The 26,806-nt window shown below is 39.9% G+C and overlaps 2 protein-coding genes across 2 annotated transcripts in view; one reads left to right on the top strand and one right to left on the bottom strand.

Annotated features, from left to right (window-relative positions):
* ETFDH (electron transfer flavoprotein dehydrogenase) overlaps positions 1 to 15,637 on the bottom strand; it is a 37,504-nt gene extending 21,867 nt beyond the window's left edge. Inside the window, exons 1-5 of the mRNA XM_032248559.1 lie at positions 15,275 to 15,637; positions 6,568 to 6,708; positions 4,758 to 4,987; positions 2,508 to 2,589; positions 1,970 to 2,088 (exon numbers count right to left, since the gene is read on the bottom strand). Coding sequence (XP_032104450.1) covers positions 1,970 to 2,088; positions 2,508 to 2,589; positions 4,758 to 4,987; positions 6,568 to 6,708; positions 15,275 to 15,308 — 606 coding nt within the window. The 5' untranslated portion in view covers positions 15,309 to 15,637. The remainder of the gene's footprint in view (positions 1 to 1,969; positions 2,089 to 2,507; positions 2,590 to 4,757; positions 4,988 to 6,567; positions 6,709 to 15,274) is intronic.
* On the top strand, positions 15,618 to 19,634 carry CUNH4orf46 (chromosome unknown C4orf46 homolog). The gene is made up of 2 exons (XM_032248563.1): positions 15,618 to 16,150; positions 17,716 to 19,634. The coding sequence occupies exons 1-2, from the start codon at positions 15,965 to 15,967 to the stop codon at positions 17,869 to 17,871; spliced, it is 342 nt and encodes a 113-aa protein (XP_032104454.1). The 5' UTR covers positions 15,618 to 15,964; the 3' UTR covers positions 17,872 to 19,634.
* The last annotated feature ends 7,172 nt before the right edge of the window (positions 19,635 to 26,806 follow it).

A 26,806-nucleotide genomic window follows, 5' to 3' on the forward strand; every position in this document is an offset into this window, starting at 1 on the left:
AAACAATTACTTCTGGTCCCTTTCCTGAGTTTTCATTAACTGAACTCATATTGCAGGAACAATCACTGATGTCTGTCAACAAACTTGGACAGGCTTCTGTCAGAAACCACTGTCTGCTCTGCAGGCTCAAGAGACTTTGTCCCACTGTATGTTCTTCAAGGCCATTGAATTCCCTAAAAATCATTTACTATCCCCCTAAAGTCATCCATACTTCTCCATCTGCATTTCCCCTACCAAGAAAGGTATGTAACAGTACCCCAGCGTGTGATAGGGTAATCACTCTGTAATATTCCCTCCATGCACGCTGATAAATCTGTATGCCGTTTCCTCTACTAACCTGCCTCTTGTGAGCTGATTTTTCTATGAACCTTCAGAAGGTGAGGGGTAAGTTTTCCCTTGGTAAGCCCCTATGCTTAGCACCTGGAACTGAAGGAAGACTGTACGGCCTCAAAAACAAGGTCTTTCTTACCTTCTCCCATCCCTCATTCTCCCGCAAAGCACGTCACAGAAACAAGGATTCCTCTCCCTCAATGTGAGTCATAGAAACCAGAACTCCTCTCCCTCGAAACAGGCCATAAAACCTAGAAAGGTTATTTTCTCACTTCTCCCTTTCTCTTGAAAACTCTCATGCCAGAGGAGTTCTGCTCTAGCGATACTTCAGAGGAAGAAATACTATACAAAAAGGCCAAAGAGAATGTGAACAGACAGGCCTCGCCTGGCTTCCTCTTTCAGTCTACCACCCTTAGATCATACCCTTCTGTCCAATCACATTTCTACATGGCTGTCCATTCTTATTGAACCTAAGCATAAACATGCTTTCCCCTGGGTCTTTGGGGCCTTTATTTCTGAAGGATCTCATATTATGTAAAACTTCGCTTAAATAAATTTGTTATGTTTTTCTTGTTACCCTGTCTTTTGTCACAGAAGTGTCAGCTGTGACCCTTATAATGGGCAAGGAAGGGTATCACGCCTTTCTGCTGTGAGGCTTAGAAAACGATAGGCTAAAATATGGCACTCTGGCAGGCTAAACCAGCTTCAAGGTCTCTTTGACCCTCCCCTCCATCTGTCTTTCAACCCTCGCTCTCCTAAAGCACAGGATGCAGCTCTTCTCTGATATTCCCTTCTCTACCTTAAGACTGAATCTGTCAAAGACAACATAATGGTCTTCCATCCCATTCCTGAAATCTTATTATTCATATCTATTGCAGAGAAGAAGACAGAAGAAAGCAACTACGCCTAGACAAACACTTTTTTCACAAGATAATGTCTGCCTCTCAGGCTCATTCAAATTCCAAACAGAATCATTAACTTCTGTCTTGGGTGCATTCACTCTCCCTAAAAATCATTTACTTCCTTTCAAGATTGCTAAACACCCCATTTCCCCTTCCCCTCTGACAAGGGTAGATAAGCATCTGGACCTCACTGGGTTATCTCATCATCATCTTGTGCTTATGCGTATTAAATACATCTGTATGCTTTTGCTCCTCTTACTCTGTCTATTGTCAGCTCATCTCTGGTGAACCTTCAAAGGGCAGAAACAAAGCTTTACCTTAACTCCTATCCACCCCTACAATGGGAAAGAAAAAAATCCAGAGTAAAGATAGAAAGGAAGAGAGAGCAAGAAATAATTATAATTAGAAAGTTGTCCTTCGAAGAGGGCATAGATTTGTTCTGGATAGTATAAAACTGCAGGTAATTTCTGTTCAAAATAAGGAAGAGATTACCAACAATCCACAATTTTTCATCTCTTATGGTGATCAGTCATAAGTTGGACAATCACTTGATGGGGGTACAACATAATGAATTCAAGTATTCTTTAGATTAGGTCTTTTAAAGATTCTTTCTAATCTTATAATTCTAAAATCCTATGGCTTTTAAAAAATATTTATGTCTTCACCTTTGTAAAATTCTCTACTTATTACAAAAAAAGTTCCTATAAATATTAAAAATAAAACAAAACTATACAAACCTCAGCAGCTGCATAACCAGGGTATACTTCAACACCAAGGGCTTCTGCTTGTTCGCCCATCCAGCTCACTAAATGTCCCAAGCGTACAATGTAATTGCCATGATTATTCATTGGAAGCCCTATAAATATATGCTTAATTTATAAATCTGACTTTTTATTGATAACGCATTACAAAAACATACTTTAAAAGTTCGAATTAATATGTATTTTTATGTAAGTGTTATACTGATGGCCACACTTTCAACTTATCTTCCACGATTTTCATCTAGAGTTCTAATTTATTACATTACAAACAACATTAAAGTACTCAGAAATTCCTGGTTGGCTTACAAGGCTATCTCAATTCTTCTAGACTGGAAGACAAAAGAACTGGGTTCTAGTCCTGCCTTCCCACCAGCTAGCTGTATAGCTTTGGGTGAGTCCTTCAAATATCTGGGCCCCAGTTCTCATCTGTAAAAGGAGGAAATTTCACCAGATGAAATATAGTTCCTTCCAGCTGTGGAATTCTATAGTTCTATGAATGTTCACTATAACTTACCTGGAAGAATCGGCACAGGAATTCTATATTTCTCTGTTAAAATTCCAAACCTGTCTTCTGTTACAGGAGTGTTAAGTGGAGCCTAGAAATAAAAGAAGAAAAGGAAAAGAAATGTTTTTAGTTTATATTTGCAAGTATAAATATAAATATAAAAAACTATAAAATGTACTCTGATGAAAAATAGAACTCCCCCTAATTTTCTTTTGGCATTTCTTTTAGAAAATTTGTAACTGCAAATCCCTTCTGTCTCTTTGAGATGTATGGGAATCTTTTTTTTTTTTTGAGACAGTGTCTCTCTCTGTTCCCCAGGCTGAAGTGCAGTGGTACAATCTCAGCTCACTGCAGCCTCTTACTCCAGGGTTCAAGTGATTCTCCTGCCTCAGCCTCTCAAGTAGCTGGGCTTACAGGCACTTGCCACCATGCTTGGCTGATTTTTATATTTTCAGTAGAGACAGGGTTTCACCATGTTGGCCAGGCCAGTCTTGAACTCCTAATCTCAAGTGATCTACCCACCTTGGCCTCCCAAAGTGTTGGGATTACAGGTGTGAGCCACTGTGCCCGGCCAGTTGGGAATCTTTAAAAAAATCTAAATAAACCTCTTGCCAGTTTTGCTTCCCAGGAATATTATTTCTTGGGAGCCTTGGAAACATCTTTGAAATGTGACCATCATATTTTGACTCTGGAGAAGTTAGCCAAGGTGCTTGGCTCTAAGTTGAAACTTCCTGCTTGGTGGGGGGTAAGAGAAATTGTATTTTCCTTTTGGATAAAGATAATTAACATGTAGTAACAAATTGTACCTGCTGGGTATATATATTAAAAGGCACCAAAGGCTGGGTGTGGTGGCTCACACCTGTAGTCCCAACACTTTGGGAGGCTAAAGCCAGTGGATTTGAGCCCACATGGCAAAACCTTGTCTGTACTAAAAAATTACAAAAATTTGAGGCATGGTGGCACATGCCTGTAATCCCAGCTACTGAGGAGGCTGAGGTGGGAGGACTGCTTAAGCCTGGGAGGTTGAGGCTGCAGAGAGCCATGATGGTGCCACTGTACTCCAGCCTGGGTGACAGAGTGAGACCCTGTCTCAAAAAAAAAGGTACTAGGGCAATAAAGGGCTTCAACATGAAAAACATTTTCTATTACAATTGATATTATGTCAATATTAATTCAATAATATCCATTTCTGATATAATATCAAAAGGATACATTTAACTGGGCCCAATTATAGTATTTCTAGGCCAGGTGCAGTGGTTCATGCCTATAATACCAGCCCTTTGGGAGGCTGAGGCTGGAGGATCATGAGGTCAGGAGTTCAAGACCAGCCTGACCAGTATAGTGAAACCCCGTCTCTACTAAAAACACAAAATTAGCCGGGCATGGTGGTACGCGCTTGTAGTTCCAGCTATTCCGGAGGCTGAGGCAGGAGAATCACTTGAACCTAGGAGGCACAGAGGTTGCAGTGAGCCAAGATTGCACCACTGCACTCCAGCCTGGGTGACAGAGCAAGACTTCGTCTAAAAAAAAAAAAAAAGTATTTCTAGTTTAAGGTAGCTTGATATTTCAGAAAGGAGATCATAGATGAAATTTTTAGAATTCAATTTATTCTATATGGAAAGTATATAGATGATATATATGTATTTTTTGATCTCTGCAAGTATATTCACAACTATTGAATAATCTAATCTTGGAGGTAGGACAGGTATAATATAACCTATCTTAGAGAAGAAAAAAATTGACAGTCTAAGATTTTAACCAAGTTCATACAAATTTTATTTTAGACAATAAAATTTGGACCTGGTCCTCTGTATATCACACCTGTAGTTTTTCTGCTTATGTTATGGGAAGCCATATTATGTATTTCTTTAGAAAATCAGATTATCTTCTTTGATATTGCATTGTCCCAGAAACTGTATATAATCGTTTTTAGGAACAATCATACAAAGACTTAAAGAATAAGTTTTAAAATACCCTCAAAACACAAAATGCCTCCCAAGACATATTCAAAGGTCTTCTCAAGATATTATCTTGTCATATACTCACTACATAAATACATGTAGAAAGCATTATACGAAAGTATTTGTTAATATCTTAAATTATAACTCTGATATAATTTTTTTAAATTTAAAAAGTATATAATTATTCCCTAAGAGACAGTTACGTGAAAAGGGTTTCTTATATTCCAGTAATTTGGGAACAACTACTGAAATACAATTACAAAAGATTAGGCTTTGTATAAAAAACAATTTTTCATACCCCCTTCTCTTTCCAGTCTGGGAAGAGTTCTTTAAAAGCACGTGGATCAAGGCAAGCCCCTGAGAGAGTATGAGCTCCTATCTGGGCAGCTTTCTCCACTAGACACACGCGGATGTCCTTTTCATGTGCCGCCGCCAACTGTTTTAGACGAACAGCTGCAGAGAGCCCTGCGGGGCCTGCACCAACTATGACAACATCCGCTTCTTCTGCAAACCTTTCCATGTTCACTCCTGGGGGAAATAAAAATTCTGGGACTAATACGACCCAATAATCACATGATAGTTAAAAAATATCCACTGTGCTTCACAGCATTATTTATGGAAATTCTCCCTGTGTTTTGCACAACAATTATACTAAGCATATTACTATATTAGTCAGATTATATTCTTAGGTTCTGTTCCAGTACATACTTTCTTTCAGTTTCCATAAACTAATTCTTGGATTTGAGATTTATTATTATATGCTTAGCAAATATTTACTTGTCTAAAGTACAGTCACAAGTCCCTTCATGACAGAAATAGTTTCTGAGAAATGCATCATTAGGCATTTTGTCCTTTTGCAAACATCACAGAGTATACTCACTCACATAAACCTAGATTGTATAGCCTATGATACACTGAGGCAACAGGGTATAGCCTATTGCTCCTAGGCTACAAAGCTGTACAGCATGTGACTATACTGAACACAGTAGGCAACTGTAACCTAATAGTATTTATGTATCTAAACACAGAAAAAAATACAGTAAAAGTACAGGTAAAGGATGTAAAAATGGTATATCTGACAGGGAATTACCATCAATAGAACTTACAGGACTAGAAATTGTTCTGGTGAGGGAGTGAGTGAGCAGTGAGTGAATGTGAAGGCCTTGGACGTTACTGTACACTACTATAGACTTCATAAACACTATATACTTAGGTTACACTACATCTATGAAAAAAATGTTTTGTCAATAAATTAACCTTAGTTTGCAACAATGTTTTTATTTTATAAGCCTTTAAATGTTTTAAACTTTTTGATTCTCTTGTAACAACACTTAAACAAAAACACATTGTACAGCTGCACAAAAATGTTTTTATATCCTTTTTCTGTAAGCTTTTTTCTATTTAAATTTCTTTTTCCTTTTACCTTTTAAACTCTTTTATTAAAAATTAAGACACAAACACACGCCTACACAGGGTCAGGATCATCAATATCTTCTACCTCCACAACTTCTCCCACTGGAAGGTCATCAAAGACAGTAACATGCATGGAGCTGTCATCTCCTATGCAAACAGCAGCTTCTTCCAGAATACTTCCTGAAGGAACTGCCTGTGTCTGTTTTACAGTTAATTGTTTAAAAAATTAAGTAAGACTACACTCTAAAATAATGATAAAAAGTATAATACAGTAAATACATAAACTAGTAACAGTCATTTATTATCAAGTACTATGTACTGTACATAATGGTATATGGTATGGTATACTTTTAAAGAACTGGCAGCAGAGTAGGTTTGTTTATATCAGACTCACCACAAACAACTGAGTAATGTGTTGAGCTACAATGGTCTGAAAGCTATGTTCTAAACGATGTCACTAGGTGACAGGAATTTTTCAGCTCCATTATAAAGTCAAAGTACGACCATCATAAATGTTGTCTGTTGTTGACTGAAGTGTCATTATGTGGCACGTGACTGTAGTAATATGTAATACATTTGGCAAAGCCATAAATTATTAGATGTTTTTAAGTTATGAAAAATATAACACTCTCTCCACAAAAATGAAACAAAGTATCCAGAAAAGTCTCAGAAATTATACACAAATTATTACTTACCTTCCCATCTCTTGTCCTTATCCCTAGGATAAATGGTATAATGGGTAGTAATTTGAGGCACAACAGAAGCTGAAGACAATCTTGTAGCACACAGAGGTAGATAATTTTTCTTAATTTTTAAGGCATGAAAGCACTGATATGCTGCAAAAAATTATGAAAATTATTATATTCCTTAAAATTAGTTTTCCTCAGTAGACTGAAAAAATATAAATGAATGACTATACTCAATAAGTATAGTGAAATAGACAATACTCTTTCCGAGGTGAACAATTTGAACAGCTTTTTCTCATAAAGCAAAGTTCTCAAATCTTAACTATTTTAAAACTAATATACAAATTTATTCAATTTAGCTAATGTCAGGCTTAACTATAAATTAGTCATAAAAGCTGAACACTTTGAGAGTTATAGGGAGCAGTGTTAATAACTGTATTAGGTCAATGGCTATAAGAACACACTGGGTTTTATGGTCAGGTTCTTTTTAAAATAAGTTGACTTACACATATGGCAATATCTTCTTCTTTTTTTTTTTGAGACAGAGTCTCTCTCTGTCACCCAGGCTGGAGTGCAGTGGTGCGACCTTGGCTTAACACAACCTCTGCCTCCTGGGTTCAAGCGATTCTCATACCTCAGCATCCCGAGTAGCTGGACTACAGGTGTGCACCACCGTATCCAGCTAATTTTTGTAATTTTTTTAGTAGAGATGGGGTTTTGCCTTGTTGTTCAGGCTGGCCTTGAACTCCTGGCCTCAAGTGATCTGCCTGCCTCAGCCTCTAAAAGTGCTGTGATTATAGGCATGAGCCACTTCACCTGATCACAGTATCTTCTGATATCCTTAAAAATGTATATATTTTTGAGTCAGCAAAAGGTATTTTATGGAAATGAACAGAAGTGTGAAAAAATTTATTTGCAAAAATGTTTAATGAAACTTCTCTGCTGTCCTCAAATCTTCAACTCTACCTCCTCTTTCCCTTATCCAGGGTGGGTACCCTAGCATCAAACCTCAAAAAGACAGAAGCAATTAGATGGAAATTTTTTCAACTCCTTGATAGTAATTACTAAAACAATCTGTATTTGTGCCCATACTTTGTTCATTATCTCAGTTTATAGCAGAGGATATGTCTTTTCTCCTAATGATTGTACGCAATGAGTATAGAGAGATAGAATATATTCTTCTCCACTGGGGTTAATCCTTCTAGCTGGATGGGACTTAGCTCTCCTGTTGTCTTAGAGACATTCCTCCATCTGATACCCTCCCTTCTGATCTTCAATTGTGATTCCCTTCACAGCCTCTGTTCTCCTTGCTAATTGTTCCTACCATTAAAAAAGGACAAAGAATCCTTCCATGAAACCACTCTTGACAGATATAAAACCTTATATTTGAAGCTATATTAATTATAAGTCTCTTATAGGAGAAGGGATAGAATAACAAAAGAAAAAGAATAAAGAGTTCAGAAATAGAAGACACATAGGTATATGGTATATAATAAAGATGCCATTTCAAATTAGGGAGAAGAAGTGGTTTCTCATTAAATGGTGCGGAGATAGCTGGAAAGCCATTCTGAAAAAAGTATACTCTGTTCCTTATGTCAAAATGAATTCTATTTGATTGCAGATTTTATTAGGGAAAGTTCAAAGTATAGAAGACTATGGTGGGCTGGGCACAGTGGCTTATGACTGTACACTTCAGCTAAGGCGGGAGGACTGCATGAGGCCAGAAGTTCAAGATCAGCCGAGGCAACACAGCAAGACCTCTTCTCTACAAAAACAAAAAACAAAAAGTAAAAAAATTAGCTAGGTGTGGTGGTATGCACCTGCAGTCCCACCTAGTCAGGATGTTGAAGCAGGATGATCACTTGAGCCCAGTAATTCGAGGCTATAGTGAGCTAGGACCACATCACTGTACTCCAACCTGGGCGACAACCACCTTGTCTCAAAAGAAAAAGAAAAGTTGGTGACATATCCATAAATTTCAGTTCTCTCCTCCTTAAAGTGGTGTGGGATGAACTTATTGACTAGCTTCTAATAAGTAGAGAACAGAAAGTGAAAAATGTTAACTTTATAGTAGAGAAATATGGCAGATACCACTTTAACCAAGTGATCAAGTTTAACATTACCAGCAATAAGACATATTGATACCATGTATCCCTTGATATGAGGTGGTGAAAAGTGTTTTTACCTCTGTGGTATTTGTCCCCAAAATCTTTAACCTCAATCTATTCATGAGAAATCATCAGACAAACTCAGATTGAGGGACATTCTACAAAATGCTCGACCAGTAGAGAGTAAAAGTGTAAAGGTCTTGGGACACAAGAAAAGACAGAGGAACTGTCAAATTGAAGTAGACTATGGAGACCTGCCAACTAAAGGCAACCTGCAGCCCTGGATTGGGTCCTGGAACAGAAAAATAAGATCTGGATAAAATCTGTGGTTTAATTAATAGTATTTCATCAATGTTAATTTCTTAGTTTTGATAACTATACTATGGTTATATAAGATAATAAGCTCAGCAAAGGGCATAAGAGAACTCTCAGTACTATCTTTGCAACTCATCAGTAAGTCTAAAACTATTTCAAGATAAAAAGTTAAAAAAAAAAGATTATGGTTATATGAAAGTTAAGTCAAGAAAGATTAAACCCAAATATAAGAGCTAAAACCATAAAACTCTTTGAAAACATGAGTGTAAATCTTTGTGACCCCGTGTAAACCGAAAATAAAATTCTAAGCCCCCCAACTGACTCAATGGACTCTTCCTGGCCAACAGGATGCCAAAGAAACCCAACAACATAGTTCATACCATGATGGGAAGTCGGGGGGGGTCAGACATGCCCCATTATACTCTCTTCCTTTTGGTGTTTAGACATAACTTACCGGTATCAACATTAATATCAAAATCCTAAGACTGACAGAACAGACTCTTTGTAGCAATAAGATACCAAATCCAACCTGACTCTGGTATAATATTACATGACAACAGACCCTAGAGAACATCAAAATATTATACCCCAAAATATATTTCTTGGACAAAATTTTTGAATTGGCCCTGCAAAGCTGTCTCTTGTGGGGAAAATTTACATCCTATGGAGAATTCCCTTCCCTCTCTAGGTCTTTTCCTGATCTAGGAGAGATTTAACTAAGAGTCTGATACCTTTTAAGGCAAGCTTGTCCAACTTGCAGCCCAGGATGCCTTTGAATGTGACCTGACACAAATTCATAAACTTTCTTAAAAAATTATGAGTTTTTTTTTTTTTTTTTCTTTTTTTTTTTTTAAAGCTCATCAGCTACTGTTAGCGTATTTTATGTGTGGCCCAAGGCAATTCTTCTTCCGGTGTGGCCCAGGGAAGCCCAAAGATTGGACACCCATTTTAAGGTCTAATAAGAGACATGTATCAGCTATTGTCTCTGAAGCCTGCTACCTGGAGGCTTTAACTGCATAACAAGAACCCAGGCTTCCATAATACCCCTTATCTTTTTTTTTTTTTTTTTTTTTTTGGAGACGGAGTTTCACTCATGTTACCCAGGCTGGAGTGCAATGGCGCGATCTCGGCTCACCGCAACCTCCGCCTCCTGGGTTCAGGCAATTCTCCTGCCTCAGCCTCCTGAGTTGCTGGGATTACAGGCATGCGCCACCATGCCCAGCTAATTTTTTGTATTTTTAGTAGAGACGGGGTTTCACCATGTTGACCAGGATGGTCTCGATCTCTTGACCTCGTGATCCACCCGCCTCAGCCTCCCAAAGTGCTGGGATTACAGGCTTGAGCCACCGCGCCCGGCCAACACCCCTTATCTTAATCCCAGGCATTTCTTTCTGCTGACTTAAACTCTTTAGGCAAACTCAACTTTCAAACAATTGTGAATCAGTAAATCTGAATCTACCTATGACTGGAAGGAAACTCCCTTTAAGAGGTCCTACCTTTCCAGGCCAAACCAATGTAAACCTTACACATATTGATTAATGTCTTTGCCTGTAACTTCTCTCGCTAAAATGTATAAAATCAAGCTGTAACCCAACCACCTTGGGTACATGTTTGCAAGACCTCCTAAGGCTGTATCATGGGTCATGGTCCTCACATTTGGCTCAGAATTAATTTCTTTAAATAGTTTATGGAGTTTGGCTTTTTCATCAACAATTGGGTTAGGCAATGGTTTCTTTAATAGGGCAACCAAAAACACAAGCAACAACAAAAAAATACAGTTAAACTGCACTTCATCAAAATTAAAACCTTTTGTGCATCAAAGGATACCATCAAGAAAGTGAAAAGACAGCCCATGGAATGGGAGAAAATATTTTCAAATCGTGTTTCTGATAAAGTACTTATATTTAGAATATATAAAGAACTCTTATATCTAGTAATAAAAAGACAAATAACCCAATTAAAAAGTGGCAAAGCATCTGAACAGATACTAGTTCAAAGAAGATATACAAATGGCCGGTAAGTATATGAAAAGATGCTCAGCATCATTAGCCATCAGGGAAATGCAAACCAAAACCACATCCACTAGCATGGCTATAGTCAAGAAGACAATAAAACCACCTTTGCAAAACCTCTAACTAAGAAAATTATTACAGTGAAAGAGAGCTGACCTAACCAACTCCATCTTGCTTTTAACCTCCAATAAGTCCTTGTTTGTTCCTGGAAGCAGGCTGAACTAACTTTGGGAGGAATTTAGTTTATAGTTTAATTTTGAAATAAAGACAGCAACAGCCCTTTTCCAGAACAAACCCCCTTCCTTCCTGGGGACCAGACTGTCTTTGCAGGACTAACAAATTAGCTACAAGATTAGAAATTATGATTTAAGAGTCATGCAGCTGGAGGCGGCAAGATTCCGAACCTCCCCAAATTGCTCCTTGGGATAACAGAATTATTATAAAAGCTAAGATCAGTACTTGGGACATTTTGCAGATCCTGCACTTGATGGATCAACTGGCACCACCCAGATTGACGAAGTAGTGCAAGAGGACAAACTCACCTCCCTATGATTTCAAATCTGACCTGACAATCAGCACTCCCCACTTTCTAACACCCCCCACTCACCAAAATATCCTTAAAAAGCCCAATCTCCAAGTTTTCGGGGAGGCTGATTTGAGTAATAATAAAACTCCGGTCTCCTGTACAGCCTGCTCTGTGTGAATTAAAGTTTTTCTCTATTATAATTCTCCTGTTTTGATAAATTGGCTCTGTCTGGGTAGCAGGAAAGAACACATTGGGCGGTTACAATAACAAGAGTTTGCAAGGATGTGGAAAACTGGAACCCTCATACACTCCTGTGTGGGAAATAAAAATGATGCAGTCTCTTTGCAAAACAGTCTGGCAGTTCCTCAAAAGGTTCAACACATTGTTTTCATACGACCCATTCCTAAGTCTATCCCTAAGATAATGAAAACATATTTCCACACAAAAACTTGCACAGGAATGGTCCTAGCTGAATTGTTTTTTTTTTTTTTTTTGAGACAAGGTCTCACTCTGTCACCAAGAGTGGAATGTAGTGATGTGATCATGGCTCACTGAAGCCTTGACTTTCCAGGCTTAAGTGATCCCCCCACCTCAGCCTCCTAAGTAGCTAGGGCTACGGGGGAATGCCATCATACCTGGCTAATCGTTTCTATGTTTTTGTAGTCAAGCAGCCTCACTGGGTTGTGTAGGCTGGTCCTGAAATCCTGGGCTTGAGTAGTCTGTCCATCTCAGCCTCCCAAAGTGCTGGGATTACAGGTGTGAGCCACCGCACCTGGCCAATAGATGAATTATTTATAACAGCCAAAAAGTAGAAACAACCCAAGTGTTGACCAATAAATGGTAAGAAGTGAAATATACAAATAATGAAATATTTAGCAATAAGAAATTGAATACTGATACATGCTACCACAGGGAAGAACTTTGAAAATATGCCATGTAAAAGAAACCAGACACAAAAAGACAACATATTATATGCTTCCATGTATACGAAATATTCAGGATAGGCTAATCTACAGAGACAGAAAGTAGACTGTTGTCTAATGTTGGAAGGGGCTTGGGAGTGAATACAGAGTTTCTTTTTGGAGTGATGAAAATTTTCTAAAATAGACTGCAGTGATGGTTACAGAACTCTGACTATACTAAAAACCATTGAATTGTACATTTTAAATAGTATAAATTGTATGGTTTGTGACATATCTTATTAAAGATTATAAAACTTATAAAAAAATAACATAGCCACATACAAAGATATTATGAAAAAAACAGATTTTTTTTTTTTTAGAATCTAGGATTTTGAAAGTTATTTTCTAAGAATAATAAAAATCTAAAAAGTTATAATATCACTGGACTAAAAATTCAAACCATTTATGTGACCAAAAAATATAAATGTCTTTAGTTGTCTGTATTCTCCATCAGGTAGCATGCTCCAAAAGCAATTATCTTGTTGTATGTGAAAACCTAATGTTAGGTATAGAAATTTGTTAACTAAATATTAGATAGTCATTTTTATACTTTCCTTCACTAGAGTATTCATTTATGATTGGCACATGGTACTACAAAAGATTAATGCTCTTTAGAGTCATTTTCTGTGAAAAGGCAAGTCTCTTAGACACTAAAAATCTGTATTTGATAATTTTTTTTAAAAGTGGCAAATGAATTTGATTATGCAAACTAAGAACTATAGCACTGGAGCCGGGCATGGTGGCTCATACCTGTAATTCCAGCACTTTGGGAGGCTGAGGTAGGAAGATCACTTGAGGCCAGGAATTTGAGACCAGCCTGGCCAACATGGGGAATCTCCATCTCCACCAAAAATTCAAAAATTAGCTGGGCATGGTAGTGGGCACTGTAATCCCAGCCACTAGGGAGGCTGAGGCATGACAATCACTTGAACCCAGTAGGCAGAGGTTGCAGTGAGCCAAGATTACACCACTGCACTCCAGCCTGGGCGACAGGGCAAGGCTGTCTCAAAAAACCCAAAAAACAAAAAAACTGTAATACTGGGAACACTTTTTAAGCCTTAGATAACTATTCACCTATGTTTTGAAAAAAACAACAAAAAAAGGTATATTAAATACATAAAGATACTCTAGGACTCAGTGCAAGAGTTCAAACACACTATAATCAATATTTAAAATATTTAGTTTTCAATGCACTGTAATTTAGTGTATAGAAGTTATTTACTTCTGAAAACTGATGACTGGCATATGACAAACTGTAATTCTACTGCTTGTATAGTTACTGATTCTCTTGAGAATATTTGGAACTGTGCAGTCTTTCTCCAAAGGATTGGAAAGAAAAAAGTCACAACCTTTACCCCTTTTCTGAAAACAAATCTGGTATCTCACTTTAGAGATTTGAATATTCAGTCTCCTTGGTCATGAAGTCCTTTGAACTCATAGTATCACCATATCAAACTCACACCGATGGCACATTTGTGTCTACCTCTTTCAGGCTATGAAAATGGCAATGAATTGCCATCCAAAGAAAACAGAAATTGTAGTGGTTAGCACTGGGCCCAAGGCTGATGGCATCTAAATCATTCCGTAAGGCAGACAGCACTGACAACTTCAAACACCATCTATCTTATCCATACACTAAGTGCAACAACAAATGCATGGGTGACATGACATGAAATTTAAACAAAGTTCTAATTTAACATATGGAAGCCAAATTTAACAAAATTCTACTTTCATGAAATTTCATAAGAACATCTTTGAATTTGTAATATTTATACTTAATGAACCACCAGAACTTAAGATTAAAAAAATTAAGCCAGTTATGACAGAATACGAGATCTTTTAGTGAACTTTTGTTTGAATTAACAACAACAAAAATTTAAGTAAAACTTTAAAAAGACCATCTAACTTCATCTGTCATGATGGTTCAAAGAATACCCGTAACACGATAAAACCCTTAATTTTATTTTACATTTTTTGAGACGGAGTCTGGCTCTGTCACCCAGGCTGGAGTGCAGTGGTGCGATCTCAGCTCACTGCAACCTCTACCTCCCGGGTTCAAGTGATTCTCCTGCCTAAGCCTCCTGAGTAGCTGCGATTACAAGCATGCGACATCACGCTCAGCTAATTTTTGTATTTTTAGCAGAGATGAGGTTTCACTACGTCGGTCAGGCTGGCCTTGAACTCTGGACCTCAGGTGATCCACCCGCCTCGATCTCCCAAAGCGCTGGGATTACAGGCATGAGCCACTGAGACTGGCCTTTACAGCTAATTTTAGACAAGGCAGAAAACTCCTGGCTCCAGAGACACTCAGGTTACTTGGTTAACATATGAATGTTAACTATGATGTGACAGATAAGACTTCAATTTCTTTAGACTGAACCAGGATGGCTGCGAAGACCAAGGATAAAAACTGGGCAAATACAACTTTTTTTTTCCATTTAAAACAAAGCTCTGAGGATTAGAACCATGATTTGGGAAGCCTCAGTTCAGGAGTCCACCGAGATGTGCGTTTGCTGACGGGTGGTGGTGGGTGGGGTGTGTTGACAAGTTTTCTCCGCCCTTGACCTTTAGCCTAGATATTATTTTTTCCAACTGAGGCAACCCCAGAGAGAGAAAGCTAGGGTCCACCACCAGGCTTACAGAGCGTGACCTTTGCCCTAGATAGCCTCAGAAAGCAGGTGAGAGAAGAGGGGAGAGATGAGAGGTGCCTACAGCCCCCAGGACCGGCCTTGTCTCTTTTGCCCTAATTCCTCCACTTTCCTCCACTTATTCCCACCCTACATTCCCTCTCACCCGGGCACGACAGCTTGGCTAGCGGCACCAGCATGTTCAAAGTCACCAGGATTCTCGGTCAGACAGGACACGAAGACTCTCCGCTGCTCGCGGCGGGCGCTGGACCTCTAGGCCGCGGGGGGCGCCATCACCTGCCGGGAAGCAAGAACTCCACCGCGGTTCGCCTCCCCAGCTCTGCCGACCGCTCTTGCTTCGCGGCGTTCCCGCCTCCTTCTCACTCTGCGCCGGCGCCATGGATGACGCGGCGGCCAGCCGAGGCTTCCGGGTCATGTACCAAACCCGGGAAATTAGGGACTCCAAGTCCCAGCCGGGACGCGGTGAGAGCCAGAGCGCGGCTAGAGGGGTTCACGAATCCCATAGAACAACGCACGCGCAGTGAAAGACAGTGGCAGAGGTGGGGGCGACGCGCACGGCTTCCTGGGAGGGGTAGTCTTCTGCACTCGCGCCCTTCCAGCCCGACTAGAGGCTCGCGCAGGAGCCTTGAGCTGCCCAAGGTGAATAGATGTCATCTGATTGGCTGTCCGGAAAAATGAAGCGTCTTTGTGGTCCAGGGCTGAGACCCGTGAGGAGACGGGGCGGGATTTCGGGCGCTAGGAGGCGGGGCCCCTTGGCTTTGGGCGGGAGTGGTTAAAAGACAGTTGGTGTCGGTTCGGCTGCTCGAGTTAGATTCCGCGGTCCCAGCCCTGCCCCATGGCCGACCCTGAGGAGCTACAGGTTTCTTCGCCGCCCCCGCCGCCTCCTTCTTCTCCCTCCTCTTCAGACGCCTCTGCAGCATCTTCCCCGGGCGGGCCAGTGAGTTTGAGCTGGCCAGTTCCGAGCAGGAGCAGCGGCCGAAAGGTTGACCCGCTGGAGGAAGTGGAGCTGCAGATCGGAGACGTGAGTGTGTAGTCGGGACTGCGTCCCTCCTCGGCGCCTCTGGGAAGACTGGCTGCGGCGGGGCCCGCGAGGCCAGGGCGTCGGTCCCCCAACCCCCACGACCGGGGACGACCCGCTCTTCTGCGCCCGAGAGCGTGCGGGCGGGAAGTGGGGAGTGGGAGACGCCAGCAGCTAAAGTGCCACCCCTCTCTGAGCGTTCCCCATTTAGATTTAGCGGTGAGGAGTCTTGGGGTTATCCCTCCACCCGCCCCACCCCTAACTGGTTTCTTTTTGTCTCGCCTTCTGGTTTCAATCATCCGCAGTAACCCGAAGCCCTGCAGCTCTGCCCCGCCCGGTGCTGGCTCTTTGCCTCCTCCTCTCCCATCGGAGAATAGTTTTCACTGCATGGGTTTGCTTGCTGTCTGCGAGTGTTTAGGATCAGACTGTGATTTCTTTCCATGGGACTTAGAGCTCGCTGTTCTACTTGGCCACCTGCCCAGGGACAGATGATAATGCCATTGTCTGCCTCAAGCCTGCTTAGCGGTGGACCCAGCTTGAAGGGTTTAGGTCACGTGGATTGGCTTCATTAAGGGTTTAGTTCGGCACTCCTCCCTTCCTATGATTGCTAGAATGCATACTTAGTAAGGATAGTTTCTGTTAAATTTCGAATCCCCAGAAACTAGCAGCCCACCTCCCACCCCTAACTCACACAAGATAGGGAGGGGGAGAAGGGAGGAGGTCACAGTTTGATGGTCTCTCGAGTGGGTCAAATGGAATGGGGTAACCTTCTGGGAGAGCTCTGTGGCATGTCCTTTCGTAAGGATTAGAAACCAGGGGATGACCTCGATTATCTCATTGCTCCGCAGATATTTTTTTAAGGATGACTAAATTGTGTATCCAGACTTTATTTTTGCAGAACAAACTGATTGTAAGTAAATATGTAGAATTTTCTTACATATTCTTTGAATATTCTACAAAGAAATATGTAGAATGAAGTGCTAATGTGTTATTTAGGAACAATGTTTTATTTTATATCATCGGTGAAGAAAATATTTGCCTAAAAAGTGAAATTTCCACCAGGAGCTGAATGTTTTCTGCATTCGTGTGTGATTTCGTTGATGTTGTTTGTCAGAGCTCAGAGTTTCTGTTCTTTGATCTGTACATTTTCATTGTTTAAAGTGTTCACAGGTCAATGCCCATGTTACCCACATAGAAGTAAGAATTATTTATGATGAATTCCTTCAGATACTTCTGGCACGTAGTGTTAAGGGGTCCAAGTCATCTTGTTGACCTGAGACTCTAGTGTATTTTCATATATACTGACTTGTCATGTCTCATACATAGTGAATATTTTTCTAGCAGACCTGTTTCATCAAAGCCTACTCAATTTTCAAACTAAAGCATTGGCTCTTTCAGGGAACCTAAGAAATGCTAAAGAGCCAATACTTTAGTTTGAAAATAGATTACTTTTAAAGAAAACAGGGACACTGGTTTCAATGCCTTAAGCTATTTTTAGACTGCTTGTAAAATGAGATGAAATTTTTAAAAATAAACTTTTTTGATTTTTTTTTTTTTTTTAATTTTAGGCAGCCTTTTCATTAACCAAACTCCTTGAAGCCACATCTGCAGTATCAGCTCAAGTGGAAGAGCTTGCCTTCAAATGTACAGAAAATGCACGTTTCCTTAAAACATGGCGGGACCTCTTGAAAGAAGGCTATGATTCTTTGAAACCTGATGACTAATTTGACATACTTCGTTGTTTAATAATGACTGCATTACTTCATACTTCTTCATATGTCATGTTTGTACATTTACCACACGTATAGGATGACCTCTGTCCAGAAGTTCTGTATGTACTCAGAATGAAATTTTTCTTGGTTTTTGAATAGATGTTCAATCGTAACTGGTGATTCCATAACAAGATAACAAGTGTGCTGTCCATTGGCCCACCTGTGTCTCCCCTCTTGACAGGTCTCTGTGCCACCATTTGTAGCAGTGGCAGTGAGAGACTTGCTCCCGGTATTATGTTGGGGTCTTTGAAGCCTGTGAATGTTGCATTGGTTCTTTTGATCCAATAATTGGCTGCCGTGGCCAGGTTGGGAAACGTCCCAGGAGCAAGCTCTAGCGTAATAGGATGGCGGAGTGCCCCAGCTAGTCCAGACAGACTCCCCATCTTGTTCTTTGCATTGATGAGTCTCTTATCAAACTCCACTATGTCTGTGAAGACTGAGGGGAGTGCTGGTGTCCCATCCATACATGGTTCTAGAAAGGTCTGGATAGTAAAAACTGTTGTCATCTGGGCGCTGGTAGCAACAAGCTTGACCTGATCCAAGAGCTCCTTTCCTTGAACAGGAGAGCAAATACAAATTCACCAACCTAAGGTTGACTGTTGATCCAGTCTATCGCAGGCCCAGCATTGTGTGCAACCTACAGGTTTGCACTTTCGTCATCTGCTGCCCTGCCTGGTGCAACCATCATGGCCCGGAATCGTTTTTAGACCTGAATAGGATTAGACCAGATCACTTGACCCAATCACAACTCCGATGAGTAGGCAGCAGCAGTGTTGAAGCATGGATGCCATTTCAGTTTTAGTCATCTGGTCCTGGTCAGTGACAGTCCTTTTAAAGAGTGACTGTGGATGTTTGTTTGCCTTCAACAGTGAGCAAGCTTCTTTCACTCACACCTGCATCTATGAGGCCCTCATGCAGTCCATCAGTAAGACAGCACAAAAACAAAAGGTTTGAGGTAGCTGGATGGAAGGTGGCTCGGAATGCTGGGTCGAACATAGGTTTTGCATTCCTTTCAGTGTCCTCCAGTCTTCCAATTCCTGCTTCAGGATCCGTGGAATTAGAGGGAAACTGCCTGAATCTTCCACTCAATTGTGATGAGAGTTTCCTGCTGGTCGTATCCATAGACATTTGTTGATCATCCATGCTAACCAATTTGTTATCTTCCTTTTCTTGGTTTTCTTGGCTTTTGTGAAAGTGGAATGCCAATGCTATCTTTGAGGCTGACCAGTCCTTGTTTATCCTTAAGTACTTTCTGCCTCTGAACTTTCATAGAATCCTTTATGAAAGACAATCAGTAGATGGCTAATATTAATAGTGCCATAGTGCTACCAGTAGCAAACTCTATAGACCGTTATTTATTTGTTTTGCAACAAGATGCTAAGCATGGCAGAGTTTGAAGTTGCATTTCATCTTAAAGACCAAGGGGGGTAACTTTAAGGTTTCCAATGGTAGATCCAGCTCTATTAGGCTAAGTTGTCTGCAACTAATGATTGTGTCTTTATATCCACAGCACCTAAAACAGGGTCACACAACACTCACTAAATATTTGTTGAATAGAAGAGTTAACAAACTTAATTAAAAGCTTTTTTTCTTCCCATATTTAGCATGAAGACTGTAATTGTTTCTGTAGAAAATGTATGAATCTGACCTTTATTGACTTGAAGATAAGCATTCTTTTTTACAGAGATTTGGACTTTGATGATAGGTTTTAAAAATGTATGGCAAGTATTTTTTGTACTTCTTTGATTTTTTTTTTAAAAGACTTTACTTCAGAAAAGGAAAGACTGTCTAGAAAGAATGCATATTTTTTCTCTATTTCTGTGGTTACTGCTTTTCCAGTTTAACAGTTTTTGTTCTGATACTTGTATATGTTTGATTGCTATCTTTAAAGAGTCTTAAGGTATAAAGCATTGTTAGTATACAAGAATGGCAGGGGCGCAGTGGCTCACGCCTGTAATCCCAGCACTTTGGGAGGCTGAGGCTGGTGGATCACGAGGTCAGGAGTTCAAGACCAGCCTGGCCAATATGGTGAAACCCTGTCTCTATTAAAAATACAAAAATTAGCCAGGCGTGGTGGCGCATGCCTGTAGTCCCAGTTACTTGGGAGGCTAAGGCAGAAGAATTGCTTGAACCTGGGAGGCGGAGGTTGCAGTGAGCTGAAATAGCATCGCTGTACTCCAGCCTGGGCCACAGAGTGAGACTCCATCTCAAAATAAAGTGCCTTACCAGATTTATGGCTCTGTGCTATTGCTTTCTGAGCTTTGCAAGTTGTGTACATAATAATTCTAAAGAAGTTACTTTGTTTGCAATGCATCAAATTTAAATGATGTGATTGTTTTTGTATTATTTGACCTTAGTGTTCTATTTTGCATCCTGTATCTTATGTTGCTTTTGATATTTTGTGTGGTGTGTCAAGGATGAAGCCACTAATTCTCTGCCATATGTAACTTCTGGACATCTTTGATACAACATCTTAATTCTTTGTAGATATGTACAGAACTATATTCTAACGCCCCACAATGGGGCTATGAGAGGGGACAGATGGATGGGCAAAGAATAGTTTTGTTTAACATATTAGGTCATAGTTCTTGATTAGTTTTTTTAAAGATCACACATAGGGTGTGATTTCTGTACCAAAGATATGCTTATTTCAGTATTAGAAAAATATTCTTACATATCCTGAAAATTGCAATTGTTAAAATGTGTAAAAATTAATTCTTATTAAAAACACATTTTATTTCCATTTCTTTGGATTCATTACCTCAAAACTTTTTTTTTTTTTTTACATATTTCAAAGATATAGGAAAGGTAAATGATTTCAAGAAAATTCGTCTATTTCTACCACGCAGATATAGTAAATGTTAGCATTTGGCTATATTTTCTTCAGACAGATAGACACACACACACACACACACACACACACACACACACACACACGTATGTATGTAATTGCAAATGTTAGATACAATTTAAGTTTGTTGCGTCATTGATCCTGTCGCCTTCCTCTCTCTTTGAGGACTCTTTGAGAGTCCCCAGAAGTAACCACTAGAGGTTACATATTTTCTAGTGTGTGTTTTTATATTTTAAAACAAATATATTTTTAAAAAGTGCTACAAAATATTGTTTTATGTGTGTGGTAGCCAGCCTCCAGATGGCCCCAGTGATCCCTGGCATCCTGGTATTTATGCCCAGTATAGTCTTCTGCATTTTACAGTGCTGACTACCAGGATATTGAGGAAATACATTGTGTGATTTCTGAGGCCATATCTTTTACTCTTTTTTTTTTAAGAGACACGATCTTGCTCTGTTGCTCAGGCTGGAGTGCGTTTGCAAGATCATAGCTCGCTGTAATCTTGAACTTGGGCTCAAACAGTCCTCCCATCTTGTCTCCCAAAGCACTGGGATTATAGGCATTTTTGCTCGTTTTTCTATTTTTGACTTGTCAGTTTTTAGATATGACATGTTTTGAATACTAATAATCTCTTATGTATGTTTCAACTATCTTTTTTAGGCTGGTTTGTCTTTGTATTTTGGTTATGAAATATTGAATTTTTAAATTTTAATGTAATCTTACCAATATTTCTTATAATGATTTGCTTTTTCTGGTTTTTGTATAGGAAATGTCATAAAAATAGTATTACACAGCCTTCCAAAAGTTATAAAATTTTTTAACATTTAGATGTTTAGTCCAACTGAAATTTGTTTTTGTTTATGGCATGATTTTGGAATCTTCTTTTAATTATTTTTGCATATTTATAGCTATTCCTCCAAGTATCAATGTTTCAAGTGCGACATCTGTCATTCAGTTACCATATATGGGCCAGATTCTGACCTTTCTGTTCTTTTGATCTGAAGGAAATTTGAACATGCCTTCCCCAAGTATGCCAATTTGCCATAGTGATTATTTCGAGCTAAAGGCGCTTGAGAAACAGTAGTGACAGAAATAGCTATCTTACCTGTCCTTTCCTACCTGTAGCAAGCCATACGAACTTCTTTGAGAAAGATGCTTTCCTGATACCAAGATGAAAAGATAGCTCTAGTCGGCTGAGACAGCACCAGAGGAATCTACAAACAAACCTTACTGTTACTTTCTTGCCGTATATTTAGCTCCTCACAGTTTCTGCCTCTGGAAGCCTAAAACTGCTTTCCTTGTCACACTTCTCTAAAATTTATTCTCTGTGGAAGATGCTGTGTAATCTAGAGTTGTAAGCCGCTACTTGTGGTTACTTTTTCATTGGGTTTTTTCCTGTATGATATACACTGCAAATATTAATAAAAATTAGTCGTTTTTCTCTTGTTAATCTGTCTTTTGTTATAGGGATCTGTCCCAACTATGAACTCATGAGGCTTGAGGAGAAATTGTATTTCTTCCACTGCAGATATATTAACTACGTGCTAAAACTGTAAGTTTCTCTGTAAGGAAAGAAAAAAAAAACATGTTACTGATTTCTACTGAGTTATGGTCAGCTTAGGACAACTGATGGTTTCATGTAGTGTGCTTTCTATGGGCACTTTAAGAGTGGATTTTTATGGTTACACCTTTTTACATTTCTGTTTGCTTCATGGGAGAGGTTGGGGAAGAGCTGAAAGCATAAATATTTTCTTCAACACGTAAGAATTTTTTTTTTTTTAAACTTAGTAAGTAGCCCATTACCAGCCCTACACAAACCCCAAAGAAATGATGTAAAAAAAGTTTTGGGACAAATTCTTGCTATGTTGCCCAGGCTGGAGTGCAGCAGTACGATCTTGGCTCGCTGCAACCTCTGCTTCCTGGTTCAAGCGATTCTCTTGCTTCAGCCTCCCTACTAGCTGGAATCACAGGTGTGCGCCACCATATCCGGCTGATTTTTGTATTTTTAGTAAAGACAGGGTTTCACCATGTTGCCCAGGCTGGTCTCAAACTCCTGACCTCAGGTGATCCACCCACCTTGGCCTTTCAAAGTGCTGGGACTACAGGTGTGAGCCACTGTGCCCAGCTGCTGTGAATTTTTTAAAGCTTCAAGAGACTAAAGTCAGTAAGATGAAATTGTTAACATAAAAAACAAATGTGTTCTGTTTCCAAAATTCTGAGTATGTAAAATGTGCCAGGTACTATGTTAAGAGCTTTATAAACATTGTTTCATGTGACCATATCAGTTCTTTGAGAAAAGTATCATTACTGTTTACCGAAAGTAAGCAGGCTGAGATGAAATAATATGCCTGTGAATCTTGACTCTGAAATTGGTCAACACTATCCTAGTAGTCTACACCACACCTAGCCACCTAGCTAGACTGATTAATATCCAGGCTTATATTATTTACTCTACCCATGTGTGATGGTTAATTTTATGTTTCAACTTGACAGCTACAGGTACCGAGATATTTGTTCAGATAATATTCTCACTTTTTCAGTCAGGATGCTTTTGGATGAAGCTAACATGTACCTCAGTAGGCAGAGTAAAGCAGATTGCCCTTCCTAGCCTGGGTTGTGCTCCTCCTATCCCTGGAAGGCCTGAATAGAACAAAGAGCTGACCTTCCCCCTGCAAGGGGGAATTCTGCCTAAAGGCCTGGCCTTCCAGTATCAAGGCCAGCCTTTGAATTGGCACTGGCTCTTCCTGGTTCTAAAGAGCCTGTGTGCCTTTCAACTGGGACATTGGCGCTGCAGATGTGTAGAGCTGCCAGTCTCCATAATCATGTGAGACAATTCCTTAGAATCTTCTCTCTCCGTTTCTATGGCAAACCCAAAGTAATATGACATCCCAAAGCAGAATATTTGTGCTAGTAGCTGTATAACACTCGATTTCTTTTTTCCCTAAGGATTGCTTTTTATTTTTTTGGTAAGCTCAAAAAACCTGTAAACATCAACTGACCAAATTGGAATTGGAGGTATGGAGGCTTATTAAAAGGTTATTGCAAATATCCCAATGAGACATAATGTTGGCCCAAACTAAGGTACTGGGAATTGGGATGAAGAGTGGATGGATTTAAGCAACGTGTATGAGGTAGAATTAAGGGAGGCCTGGGTGATTTGATATGGTGGATAAAGGAGAAGGAAGAGTCAAGGATGGCTCACAGATTTCGAGCTTGGGCCATTGGGTGCAATTCAGCAAGGCAGGACCTATAGGAGGAGAATCAGATGTCAGATTCTAGATTCATGCATAATAATGACATTAAAAAGCCAGTGAGATACTCAAGTGAAAATGTCAAGTGGGCAATTATATACATAAGTGGGCAGTTTAGGAGAGAGAACAAGCTGAAGGCAAAAATATGGGAATCTTCAGTATATACACAGTACATGAGGCCATATTAAAGTGGGTGAGATTGCCCTAGTCTGTAGATAAGAAAACGGCTTAAAACAAGAGTGAATGAGGCTTCTAGTGAAAGATTTTCTCAAAAAGAGGAGCAATTTTGTAAAAATTAAACCACTTTTTGTATTTTTGAGGTCTCTTACCCAGAGCAATTCGCTTGACAGTTTGTCGAGTAAAATGGATGGCGTTACAATTCCAGCTGTGTATTCCTTCCACTTTGTTTTTTGCCATCTACTTATCCATGTTTAAATTGCTAAGGTTTACCCAGTCATTAGGAGAGATGGTGTATTAGTATGATGAATTAGTAATTCTTCAACTAAAAGTGTAAAAAATAAAAGTTGAGGTTTTCCTAATATAAACTTCAAATTTTTATTATGTTTTATTATTTATTTGTTTATTTTTTGAGACGAGTTTCATTTTTGTTGTCCAGGCTGGATTGCAATGGCATGATCTCGGCTAACCGCAACCTCTGCCTCCCAGGTTCAAGTGATTCTCTTGCTTCAGGCTCCTGAGTAGCTGGGATTATAGGCATGTGCCACAATGCCTGGCTAATTTTGTACTTTTAGTAGAGATGGGGTTTCTCCATGTTGGTAAGGCTGGTCTCGAACTCCTGACCTCAGGTGATCTGCCCACCTCGGCCTCCCAAAGTGCTGGGATTGCAGCTGTGAGCCACTGCGCCTGGCTAAACTTTAAATTTTTAAAACAACTTTGGCTTGGTTGATTTAGAGGATTGATTTGACCTAGGTCATGGTCCATAGCTACATTTCTAAGAAAAGCTTGATACAAATTGTAGTTAACTTAATGCTTCTGTTGCATTTTCTATGGAAGGTTCTAAGGAGATAGTTATGTAGTATGTTAGTAATTGCTTATCAAATTAAATTAAACTGAAGTTATTCTATTTGAGGAGGTGGAAAGGTAGAAGAATGAATGGGTGGAGGAGACAGGAAGTCAAATTCAAATGGCCTCTAGAAAGTTGTTTAAAAATATGTTAAATGCTAAAGGAAGTTTAAGATGTGTACTTTGTAAATTTGCAGCATTTCTAAGACTCTTAAACAGGTTAAGACCACGATTTTTTTTGGACTGAATTTCTTCTATCCGTGAGTATTGCTTTTATTCTTTTTCAGTTATTCTTTTTAATAAAAATCTTTGGCCTGGCAGGGTGGCTCATGCCTATAATCCCAGCACTTTGGGAAGCCTAGGTGGGCGGATCACCTGAGGTCGGGAGCTCAAGACTGGCCTGGCTAACATAGTGAAACTCCCGTCTCTACTAAAAATACAAAAATTAGCCGTGCATGGTGGTGGGCACCTGTAATCCCAGCCACTCCGGAGGCTGAGGCAGGAGAATGCCCTTGAACCCTGGAGGTGGAGGTGAGCCGAGATCAGGTTGCTGCACTCCAGCCTGGGTGACAAGAGAGAGACTATGTCTCAAAAAGAAGAAGAAAAACAAAACAAAAGCTGGTCATGGTGGCTCACACCTGTAATCCCAGCACTTTGAGAGGCTGAGGTAGGCAGATCACAAGGTCAGGAATTCGAGACCAGCCTGGCTAACACGGTGAAACTTCATCTCTACTAAAAATACAAAAAATTAGCTGGGTGTGGTGGTGGGCATTTGTAATCCCAGCTACTTGGGCGGCTGAGGCAGGTGAATTGCTTGAACCTGGGAGGCGGAAGTTACAGTAAGCAGAGATGGCGCCACTGCACTCCAGCTTGGGTGGCAGAGCAAGACTTCATCTCGTGGGGAAAAAATTTCTATTACTTGGAATTAGTAATAGGAATTCTAAGGAATTAATCCTAAAATAATCTTAAAAAATAATTAGGCCGGGTGTGGTGGCTTTGGGAGGCTGAGGTGGACAGATCATTTGAGGCCAGAAGTTTGAGACCAGCTTGGCCAACATGGTGAAACCCCATCTCTACTGAAAATATAAAAATTAGCCAGGCGTGGTGGCGTGTGCCTGTAGTCCCAGCTACTCAGGAGGCTGAAACAGGAGAATCAGGATAATTGCTTGAACCTCGGAGGCAGAGTTTGCAGTGACTGAGATCATGCCACTGTACTCCAGCCTGGGCAACAGAGCAAGATTGTCTCAAAAAAAAAAAAAAATTAAAAAAAATTTTGGGGGTCTGGCTCTGTCGCCCAAGCTGGAGTGCAGTGGCACTATCACAACACACTGCAGCCTCCAACTCCTGGGCTCAGGCAGTCCTTCCACCTCAGCCTCCCTAGCAACTAGGACTACAGGCATGTGCCACCATGCCCAGCTAATTAATTTTTTAATTTCTTGTAGAGATGCGGGTCTCACTGTTGCTTAGGCTGGTCTTGAACTCCTGGCCTCAATGATCTTCCTGCCTTGGCCTCTCAAAGCACTGAATTGATAGGTGTGAGCCACTACACTTGAACTGTTTTCATTGTTTATAAGCTTTTTTTATTATTTACTTTTTGTAGGCTATTTTAAAATTTAAAAATTGTCACCTATTTTATTTATTTATTTATTTATTTATATTTTAGAGACAGTGTCTCGTTATGTTGCCCAGATTGGACACAGCCTCTCACATAGCTGGGAATAGTCATGCCACTGGCTATTTTATTTATTATAGAACTATCAGT

This window comes from Sapajus apella, unplaced genomic scaffold (assembly GCF_009761245.1).
Source record: "Sapajus apella isolate SASKATOON/1434 unplaced genomic scaffold, GSC_monkey_1.0 scaffold67, whole genome shotgun sequence".
Taxonomy (NCBI): Eukaryota; Metazoa; Chordata; class Mammalia; order Primates; family Cebidae; genus Sapajus; species Sapajus apella.

Excerpts from the sequence above, each read along its gene's own strand:
- CUNH4orf46 (XM_032248563.1), top strand. The coding sequence starts at position 15,965 with ATGGCCGACCCTGAGGAGCTACAGGTTTCTTCGCCGCCCCCGCCGCCT. Across the intron at positions 16,151-17,715 it reads TGGAGCTGCAGATCGGAGAC|GCAGCCTTTTCATTAACCAA; the intron begins GTGAGTGTGTAG and ends TTTTAATTTTAG.